Here is an 11902-nt window from a genome sequence, read left to right on the forward strand (position 1 = left end):
TATATATATATATATATGTATATGTTTGTGTGTATGTGTTTGTCCCCCCCCCCCCAACAACACTTGACAACTCATGCTGGTGTGTTTACGTCCCCGTCACTTAGTGGTTTGGCATGAGGGACCGATAGAATAAATACTAGGCTTACAAAGAATAAGTAATGGGAATGATAAATTCTGCTTTGTAAAAATCTAACAATACAAAAGTATTTACATTATTCATTGGTGGCACAGTTCTCTTGTCATTAATCTCTTCAAGAGGAAATAATGTAACAAAATGATTTTTGACATGATTTGGAAATGTAATTTATGTACACTTGCCTATAAAATATGAGAAAATGTATTATATTTGATATCTTTGAAAATTTGAAAATTATATCATATTAACAATGCAGTTGGTTATGATGTAAACAAAAATTTACCTCATGAATATTGTAGAGTTAATCAAATAATAAGATAAAGATATAAGAAGCTACTTTTGAAAACCTCTTCACATAACATTGATTGGACAAAAAATATATTTGAAAATGTGTCATTAACTTAAATTACTAAGCATATTTTTATACTATCCTCTAGTAACAAATAGTATGTAGAGGTGACCTTGTCAAGTGGATAATCAGGTTGATCTGGCACAAATAGAATTTCTTATTGGCTTGTTGTAGGGAATAGGTAGCAAATCATTTGGGAATATTACTTGAAATAACTTTCTCCTAAATAGGATGTCTGTATATTTCATCATCACACAATGAATCTGGATTTAAGTACTGACTCTTTGAAGTATTTGGGTCTTGGCAGACATCTATTTTGCTTTTATTAAACTGCATAAATTGTATTAAAGAAAACAATACTTTTCTCTGAAATAAGAAAGGAAATTTTCAAAATTTGTGTATCGTACATACATATGTGCATGTTTCTGTTTGTGCCTTTACATGTGTGTGTGTGTGTGTGTGTGTGTGTGTGTGTGTGTGTGTGTGTGTGTATTTATGTGCATACTTAAGTATGAAAAATTACTGATGGAAACTGTTTCTATTTATTTCAGTATGTGGTGGTCAATTTAGAGTAAGAAAGAGAATTACAATCTATTCTCATTATGGCTCTGGTATGAAAGACTGTCAATGGCTTTTCATTACTCATTGGCGAAAAAGATTGGTAGTAAGCTTCACAGGGAGTTTCTACTTTGCTTCCAGTGAAAACTGTTCTAGAAATTACATACAGGTATAGTAATCTTAATGTATATCATTTTCATTTTAACAATACATATATATATATATGTATATATATAGTAATAATCACAAATAATTCTTAGATGGAATTTTCCACAAATCACATGTCTCTTAAGATCACAGTCCGTATTCCTGGGATGATTACAGTGTAGTCCATAGTATCCATGGGCATCGTGTTGATCATTTTCATGGATTCATTTCTTCAAGAGATATAACAATTAATGAATGTTTAACAGAGGGATGTTATGTCTCTTGAAGAAATGAATCCATGAAAATGATCAACATGATGCCCATGGATACTATGGACTACACTGTAATCCTCCCAGGAATACGGATTGTGGTCTTAAGAGACATGTGATTTGTGGAAATGCATGTAGCGATGCATTAAATGTTTATTAATTCCATCCAAGAATTATTATTATTATTACTATTTTTATCCTATATTTTATTGGTACAACTTGATGCAACCCCCAAAAAACTGGTTCACCAGTCAGCATTATTAGATTGTGGCCTGTATAAGGGAATAGGAGCTTTATTTGCATATTCAAAATGTTTCCCGTAAACAAATTTAAAAGATATATATATATATACATGTAAATTGGTCAGTTGTCCACAAGTCAGAAAAGAAAAAAAAACAGAACTAAAAGAAAGTTTAAGCAGTTATATTTTATGCAGTTGAGTAGTATATCTTTTGAGTAGCATATAACTGGTTTTACATCTACTATTTCCAAGTGCAATAGTAGTCATGAATGGTAATAATAATGATAATAATAATCATATTAGTAATGATAATATGAACTATAGTATTACGGAACTACTTGTGTTTATATTTAATGAATCTTAAGTATCAAGTTTGAACTGGAAAAAACATGTGTACTTCAAATATATCATATCTTAACATAGAGGAGAATCCTTTCTCAACATCTAATATTGACATTAGAAGGAGTTGGAAATCATTGGATGGAAAATCTCTCAATAATCTGTAATGTAATTTTAAAAATTGTCATTTATGTCCATTAGATGATCAATGTTTAAAAAAATAATTTGTAAATGTTCAATAACAAGAGAATGTACTTTTATATTGGTGCTTGTGCAACTAATTTTAAGTCATTATTATATAATCATGCTTCTTTGTTTAAATATAGAAATAGAGAAAATTCCACTCCTTTAAGTCTATTTGTCTGGAGTTTCAAAGAGTGGAACATTAGGTACAATATTGAATAGTCTATAATAAGTAGTGCACTACTGCAGAATAAGGGGTGGGGGACTAAAGCACAACTTATGCTTTGAGGAAATGCTGCATATCCTCACATCCAAATCTAACATTTTGAACAAAAGAAATGAATTAATGTTAAGATGTACATATTTGCTTAGAATAACCCTTAAAACCTTCTCAAATAAATAGAGTACTGGTTCCTACAGTTTGATGCCCTTCCTAACATCAAACACTTTACATAATGTGCTGAGTGCCTTTTACATGGCACTGGCACCTTGCAAAATAAAAAATAAAAAGTCAAAGTGACTGATGTTAGGAAGGGCAACCAATTGTAGAAACCACGCCAGAACAAATAGTGGAGACTGGTAGAGCTCCTCTCGAACCATTCAACCTATGCCAGCATGGAAAACAGGCATTAAATGATGAGGATGATGATGATGATGATATATACATGCATATTTTACAGACAAGAAAGTAAATTTTTAATGCAGTAAAACTGTAAGAACAACAGAAAAAGGTTCGATATTTATCCATGTAGATACATGAATTACTCAGTTAAAAGAAAAGAAGAGTTAGTTAGAGAGTAAGATATAATAAAGAGAATGATAGTGAGAGAGATCTGGTGAAGATGTGGTGAGTCATGCCCCCTAAGGCCTTTGTGGGTGATGAGAATAGGTGAAGTGATACAGAGATTTGAACTGGATGAGTGGGCAGGACAGAGATGACTATAGCAAATGATGGAGAGAAACCTAGGAGAGGCTCGAGAGGCAGGGTAGCAGGAGACATAAGGGTATTATGGGTGATAGCAAGATGTTAATGATAGAGAATGGTACAGAGGATGGGGTGAGAAGTTGCAGAAAGGAGATGATTGGTGGAGACAGTAGGTGGAGGAAGATAATGGAAGTGGTTTGGGGTGAAGAAGAAAGATAACTGAGAAACAGGAGGATGTAGTATGTGCCAGTTCTGTTCTCAGGTGATAGGGAAGTTATGGGTGTTAGGGTATGGAGTGTGTGTGGGGGCGGGGTATAAGAATGACAGGGTTAAACATCTCATGAACAAGCATTACCAAGGTGGTTTTAAGGCACCAGATATCTTGGTCCTTTGTTATTGCCTTTGAAAGACTCAGTGTTCTCTGGTGAGAATGAAATCAGTCTGGCTAGCAGTCACCTGATTTATAGTTTATCAGTTTGCTGGCTGGTTTCCTGAAGTTGGTGTTGCAGATCAATAGGTTATTTGCATCACAGAATTCCAGGAACCTAGTTTCCTCATAATTTCAGGAGCCAATTCCATGGCCCCCATGTACATCATGGAAGATACCAGGTTGCTGTCTAACATACCCATTAAAATCTCCAGCCACAAAGATGAGATCATTGTCACTCGTCTGTGAGGTAGCCTGCAAAAGAATATCATAAAAGTGATCCTTCTGTTCATTTGGTAGGACCACTTGTGGGGCATAGGTAGAGATAATTGTAGCTATACTATTCTGCAAGACTAGCCTGAGTTTAAGCACTCTATTGCACATCCTGACTACCTTTATGACCTTATCCACACATTTCTCTGCAAGAAATATGTCTACACCCCCTACTCTGTCACTGTTACCTTCCCAGAAGAGTTTATACCTATGTGCTTTGCCTGTGAGGACCCTATTCATAGTATATTATGTTATATTATAATATAAATAAATTATTAGATTGTCACTTGAATCTCTCTAAATTCGACGACTGGCACCCATTGGACACGAAACTCGGCTTGCGAAGACTTGTTGAGGCAAGTGAAAGCGAAATCATGATGGTACCTGTGCCCTGGCACTTGTGCCGGTGGCACGTGTAAAGACATTCGAGCGAGATCGTTGCCAGTACTGCTGGACTGGCTCCTGTGCAGGTGGCACGTAAAAGACACCATTTCGAGTGTGGCCGTTGCTAGTACCGCCTGACTGGCCTTCGTGCTGGTGGCACGTAAAAATTACCCACTACACTCTCGGAGTGGTTGGCGTTAGGAAGGGCATCCAGCTGTAGAAACTCTGCCAAATCAGATTGGAGCCTGGTGTAGCCACCTGGTTCACCAGTCCTCAGTCAAATCGTCCAACCCATGCTAGCATGGAAAGCGGACGTTAAACGATGATGATGATGATGTTTGTAATTTGCATTATACCTCCATTTCTGTGGTATTCAACTGATGTACCAGTGAATTGGATGTTTTACACACCCCTTTGAAGGAATTTCTTTCCTTAGTTTGTTATTTTATACACACACACACACACACACACACACACATACATATATATATTAAATCTGTTTTGCAGCTATTAAATGGTAGACTGTCCAATAGCCCAGCTCTTGGTAATGCTACAGATGGAAAATATTGTGGATATACTTCTCCTGCCAAAATGGTTACCTCAGGGAGACACCTTTACATAAATGTTTCTGCTGCAAGCGACCCTTTATTTACATTAGTAGTACATACATATAATGGTGATTGTGGAGGTCATCGGTATATTGATAGTTCTGGAGTTGGTTACCTCCAGTCCCCTAATTATCCTAAAAACTATCCAGTTTATACCGAATGTGAATGGATCATAAATGCTCCACCTATGAAAAGAATTCAAATTGACTTTGTTGATGATATCAGCATTGGTTACTACCATGGGTAAGTAAATATCTCTGTTTTCCTTATTCTGTATGTCTATGATTGTCTTTGTGTGTGTGTGTGCATGTGCGTGCGTGCGTGCGTGTGTGTGTGTGTGTGTGTTTTCGTGCAGAAAACTGACTATAGTGCTACTAAAAAATGAATATTACTTGTATATGCATGCAAGCACACAGACAGACAGAAGCATCTTCTTATATTGCTACAAGGACACTAATTTTCAGACAAGTTTGATTTGACCAACCTTAGATCATGTCCAGCATTCATTTTATCAATTTTAATGATATCAAAGATAATGTTGACTTTTGTGTTAGCTTTGTTCATCTGTTTTTCTCTACAGAACTATGTAGGAAGAAGAGAGAGTGATCAGATAGAGTTAGGGTGATAAAAGTAAAGAGTTGATAGAAAGAGTAATTGAAGAGAGTGAGAGAGAAAACTAAGAGAGAATAAAAATGGTGTTTGTTAAAATGAATAATAGAGCAATGAAAGAAATGGAATGAGAGTGACTGGACATAGTGAGAATGAAAGATGTTAATAATGAGTGATAGAGGGGAAAATAATGGAAGAAAAAGAAAGTGACAGGGGAGAGAGAGAGAGAGGGAGGGAGGAGAGTTGGTGGAGAGAGAGAGAGAGAGAGAGAGAGAGAGAGAGAGAGAGAGAGAGAGAGAGAGAGAGAGAGAGAAAGAGAGAGAGAATGAAGGATAACTATAGAGATGGGTGATAGTAGCAAAGATTGAATATGAACAGATCCAATGTGTCACCTTCTGCTGTTTCACAGATGGTGGATTGGAAAGACTGTTATGAGCAAATGGCAAGAGAATCTCAAGTGAAAATATTAGACCAATCTCCATAACCACCACCATCATCATTTTGCAGACATTGTTATTTCCTTCATGATGTCCATCCTTCTGAGTTCATTCTTCAATTTTTCCCATCTCTCTTGTCCTCAGGTTCTGTCCACTTGGAGCAGTTGACACAGTTGAAATGTTTCATATGCATCACATACCTGTTCCAGCATAATCTTCTTTCTTATACTCTACATCTGATTCCTCTATATCCAGTTTTCTCTCAGCTCATTTGGGCTGCACTGCTCATGCACACTAACATTACACATTCAGCACATCATACTTTACAAAGCTTCCACCTATTTCTCATAGCTTATGTCTCACTACTATTGCAACATTGCACTTTGCACACAAGCATTTGAGAAAGAGAAATCCTTTGTTGCCAGCAGAAATAATAACTTCCAGCGTTCTTACTTTTCCATTCTTACATGTGGAACACACAGCTCTACTGCTGATTAGGCTATCTATGTACACAAGTTATCAACTATTTCTGGGAAGTCTCTGAGCATTTGAAGAAATCTTGAATGTGGTTTCTAACAGCTAACTACACCTGTTCATTTGTCACATGCAAAGTTTTCTTTCTCTATCAATCTGCATGTGATTACACTGTGCCTCTTGTGTGTTCATAGAATACACCTTATGAAATTTTTACCTTCTCTGGTTTCTCATTTCAAGCATTTTCACAATGACATATGGTTCCTGTGTTCTTTTTTGCTAACTGAAACTTACTAGACTTTGTTAGATTTACTTTGAAGTTTCTTTATTCTAGTTATTGTTTCCAAATTTGGGATTTCTTCTCTAAACCTACAGAGTCAGCTATGGAATCTAAGTCAGCAGCATACAGTTCTCAAGAGCAGTCAGTTTTAAATATCTTGGTTGCCTAGAAGACTGTAATAGACAGACCGTGGCTGAGAACTGAATCACGAGGGATACCAACCTTGTATGCTAAATCCCTTGCTGAATATGTTAACCCTCACTTTGCTGATGATATCACTGTACATGGCTTGCATGGCTCTCAAAAACTATCCATCCATTCCTGGTTTCATGTGATTAAAGACTGTGGAACCCTGTAAAATGCCTTCTTCATGTCAATGAATGATAGGTCCACTAGTGAACTTTTGGCTAAGTACTTCTGTAGTTGTCTTGCCAGGAAGTGTAGTACTTCTTCCTAGCACAAATATTAACTTCATTTCATCTGAGCCAATTATCTTTCTAACTAGTTGTCATATAACTCGTTCAGTAGCTTTCATTACCTGTTCTATCAATTTGATGCCTCTATAGTTAACTTTCTCTAGTGCGTCTCCTTTGCCCTTGTAGCCATTAAGAACAACCAAGCACCATAATCACTATACCCTCTGGCTCAGCTCACTCACTTTCATATTGCATATATGACTGCATAGCTGTCAACTTCACCAGTTGTTACCTCTATTAGGTCTGCTTGGAGTATTTCACTTTTCTCCATATATTCTCCGCATTCAACAACCTCTCATAGTAGCACTTTTATTTATTTCTTCCCATTTCAATTCCATTTGGACATTTATTTCTTAACTTTAATAGCTTTTGTTTTTGATAATCCACCAAGTGTTCTTATTACAAATATTACTAATGTGATCATAAGTTAGCAATCTGTTATCAAAATTAGATTTGCATATTCTTTTCTTTCAGATATGGATGCTCAGAATTTATTGAGTTCTATGATGGTGGCACAAGGCGTTCACCTAGGATCAGTAGATTATGTGGCCAGAAAAACATTACACATACTATTTTCTCTCAAAGCAGTGTAATGTTAGTGCGATTTCGTACACGCTATAGATCCAAAAAGGGCTTTAAGCTCAAATATTCAATAGGTATATTCATTTCTTTTCTTATATTGTTCTTTGTGCTCTTGCTGCTCTTTTAGTCTATCAATATTTGCTATCTGTATATTTTATTTGTAAGTGGAGGCACAATGGCCCAGTGGTTAGGGCAGTGGACTCGCGGTCATAGGATCGCGGTTTCGATTCCCAGACCGGGCGTTGTGAGTGTTTATTGAGCGAAAACACCTAAAGCTCCACGATGCTCCGGCAGGGGATGGTGGCGAACCCTGCTGTACTCTTTCACCACAACTTTCTCTCACTCTTACTTCCTGTTTCTGCTGTACCTGTATTTCGAAGGCGCCAGCCTTGTCACACTGTGTCACGCTGAATATCCCCGAGAACTACGTTAAGGGTACACGTGTCTGTGGAGTGCTCAGCCACTTGCACGTTAATTTCATGAGCAGGCTGTTCCGTTGATCGGATCAAATGGAATCCTCAACATCGTAAGCGACGGAGTGCCAACAACAACAACAATTTTATTTGTAACTATCAGTAAATTACTGGCTGGAGAGTCTATAAAAAACAGCCATCCAGTTGATACTTATAAAGTAAGTAGCAGTTGACACTTGCAAATTAGACATTTTCAGAAAAGTAATTGTATTTGAGCCAATTGGCGAGCTTCTATATAGCCAATCAACTTACCATAATTAGTAGCTAAATCTCCCTTAAATCTTACCTTACCATCTTAAAAACAGGAAGCCACATTGGCTGATGTAGTCTTAGATACACTGTCTGAAACAAAAGTTGGTGTTATCACATCTTGAATACTTTTGATCATAGGCATACTTGATCAGGGCAGAGTTTAGCAAAAGACAAAAAAAAAAAAACAATAGCTATATGTTTAAATGGTATATTTACATATAAATATATATTTCAATTATTTGAATGAGAGGATAAATTGCTAGTGTACTAATGACATGGTTTTAAGTTCAATCTTACTGTTGTCATTGTGTTATGTCTCTAATTCTATCTTGGTTCAGTTTGCTTAAAACAAAAAAACAAAAATTTCCATTTGGTATTTCATAATTACATTGGGTAATACATGAAGGTGTCCAACCATTGCTCCCTTAATAAATCATCCCATCTCTGAAAGCACAGAAAAAGGGATGAAAAACAAAGAAAATGAAATAAAAGAAATATTTGTAGAGATGTGATAAATTGGTTATGTTTGTTTTGCTTATTGTACTGTATTACAACTTTAGGTAAGGTAAACTTTTCCAGCATCTGTTTTTCTGGTTGTATAACAAATTTAAAAAAAAAATGCTAAGCACTGAAATGACCAGTAGCTAAATAGGTTACAGTTCTGTGATCAGACGTAATTAGGAGTTTAAATAAATAAATAAATAATCATTTTAAAGGAAACTATGTTAAACATTGCTGTATTTCAGTTGAAGCCATGTTTCTTGATTTTCTTATTAATAAATACATGCACTATTATTTGTTCTCTTGTTATTTTAGTCTGCTAATGTTTTCATCAGTCTTTCATAACACCCTTATAAACTGCTTTCAAATCTCTGTTTTAGCAAAGTGTGGTGGTACATTTAATGTTGAACATGGCCACATCAAGAGTGAAAATTATCCTCAAAATTACGAAAATAATGTAAATTGTGAGTGGGCAATAAGGCTTGTTCCTCGTTATTATATTACTCTGGACTTTGAAGATTTTAAGCTGCAAACATCTCCAAACTGTTCAGCAGATTATTTATATATATATGAAAAGATACCAGAAGGTAAGTGAAATTAATGCTTCATACATTGACATCAATTTTTTTGTATGCTTAGAAGAAATTTTTTTTATTACATTTTGTAATCTATGAAGCTAGGATGAATATTAGATCAATTAATTCTTGAAGATTATCTCCTAATATAATAATGAGCATTGTCATCATCATCATCATCATCGTCATCGTTTAACATCTGCTTTCTGTGCTGGCATGGGTTGGATGGTTTGACTGAGGGCTGGCAAGCCAGAAGGCTGCACCAGGCTCCAATCTGATCTGGCAAAGTTTCTACAGTTGGATGTTCTTCCTAATGCCAATCACTCCGAGAGTGTAGTGGGTGCTTTTTACGTGCCACAGGCATGAGGGCCAGTCAGGCGGTACTAGTATCGACCACGCTTGAATGGTGCTTTTTACATGTCATGGGCATGGGACCAGTCAGGCGGTACTGGTATCGACCACACACAAAGGGTGTTTTTTACGTGCCACCGGCACAGGTGCCAATTAGGCAGTACTGTCATCGGCCACGACAATGACTTTACTTGATTCAACAGGTCTTCGCAAGTGCAGTTTATTGCCCAATGATTGAAGGGTATTCTTAAATGGGCAGGTTATGCTGCACTGGTATAGGCCACTTGGCTTGCTGGGTCTTCTCAATCACAGCATATCTCCAAAGATCTCAGTCACTTGTCATCGCCTCCGTGAGGCCCAACATTCAAAGGTCGTACTTCACCACCTCATCCCAGGTCTTCCTGGGTCTACCTCTTCCACAGGTTCCCTCGACTGCTAGGGTGTGAAACTTTTTCACACAGCTGTCCTTATCTATATGCAATATATGCCCATACTAGTGCAGTCATCTCTCTTGCACACCACATCTGATGCTTCTTATGTCCAAATTTTCTCTCAGAGCGCTTACACTCTGTTGTGTATGCATACTGATATTACACATCCAGCAGAGCATACAAGCTTCAATCCTTGCAAGCTTATGCATGTCCTCAGCAGTCACTGCCCATATTTCACTGCCATGTAGCATGGCTGTTCGCACACATGCATCATACAGTCTACCTTTTACTCTGAGTGAGAAGCCCTTTCTCACCAGCAGAGGTAGGAGCTCTCTGAACTTTGCCCAGGATATTCTTATTCTAGCAGCTACACTCTCAGAGCATCCATCCCCTGCTACTGACTTGGTTACCTAGGTAACTCTAAGGCCCTTTGATTCTAGACCTTGCTTCCATACCTGAAACTTCTCTAGTTCTCATAGTGCTTCAGCTGTAAAAACAAGATCATCAGTGTAGAGTAGCTCCCAGGGTCCGCCTGTATTAAATTCCTCTGTAATTGCCTGGAGGACTCTGATGAACAAGATGGAGAAGAGGACTGGTCCTTGTTAAACCCCTGCTTGGTGAACTCCTACTTGTACTAACCCTCACCCTACTGGTAGCGTCCCTGTACATGGCTTGTACACCTCTCACCAACCACTCATCTATCCCTAGTTTCTACAGTGACCACCAGCTAAGGGGTCAAGGGACCTTGTCAAAGGCTTTCTCCAAGTCAACAAAAGCCAAGTACAGAAGTTTATCTTTGGCTAGGTATTTCTCCTGCAGCTGCCTTACCAGAAATATAGCATCAGTGGTGCTTCTCCCTGGCACAAAACCAAACTGCATCTCATCTAGACTAACTCTCTCCCTAATTAGTTGGGCTATGACTGTCTCAGTAACTTCCATTACCTGATCCAACAATTTGATACCTCTAATTATTTCTATCTAAGGCATCACCTTTGCCTTTGTAGAAGTTGACTATGGTGCTGTTACACCAGTCATTGGGTATGATTCCTTCTTGAACCACCTGATTTACAGTATGGGTGACTAGACCATAACCCACACTCCTAGATATTTCAAGCACTTCAGTGATGATTCCTGATGGGCCATGGGCTTTCTTCATCTTCATATCCTTAATTGCTTTATCTACCAGGGTACAGTTCATTCAGATAACTGGTCTCTCAATTGGGTCAACATTTGGCAGACTGTACTCCTCCATTTCCTTCTCCATGCTCAGCAGTCTTTCATAATGGCATTTCCAAGCCTCTTTCTTTGCAGAATCATTAAAAGCAAGTGCACCATCATCCATGCAGACACATTTCTCTCCTATGACATCACAATTTTCTCTCATACACTGTCTTGCAATCTGAAACACTTCAAGTCTTTGATCCTCATGTTGCTGAACATAGACAAACTTCTTTTCTGCTTCTCCCTTGGCTTGATATACCTGTCTCCTGGCTTCCCTTCTGGTTATCTGATACAATTCCCTGCTACCCCCACTCTTCCAGGCCTGTTTCTTTGCTCTAATGGCCCCGTCTACAGCATCAATAATCAGATATAAATGAAAAATATAAATTTAATATAAATGT

The 11902-nt window shown here is 37.5% G+C and overlaps 1 protein-coding gene across 1 annotated transcript in view; it reads left to right on the forward strand.

Moving 5' to 3' along the window:
- Positions 1-11902, forward strand: part of LOC106881670 (cubilin) — a 218541-nt gene that overhangs the window by 148449 nt on the left and 58190 nt on the right. Inside the window, exons 44-47 of the mRNA XM_052967022.1 lie at positions 1037-1212; positions 4739-5082; positions 7590-7771; positions 9304-9510. Of these exons, the coding sequence (XP_052822982.1) occupies positions 1037-1212; positions 4739-5082; positions 7590-7771; positions 9304-9510 (909 nt within the window). The remainder of the gene's footprint in view (positions 1-1036; positions 1213-4738; positions 5083-7589; positions 7772-9303; positions 9511-11902) is intronic.

The sequence above is a fragment of the Octopus bimaculoides genome, chromosome 4 (genome assembly GCF_001194135.2).
Source record: "Octopus bimaculoides isolate UCB-OBI-ISO-001 chromosome 4, ASM119413v2, whole genome shotgun sequence".
Taxonomy (NCBI): Eukaryota; Metazoa; Mollusca; class Cephalopoda; order Octopoda; family Octopodidae; genus Octopus; species Octopus bimaculoides.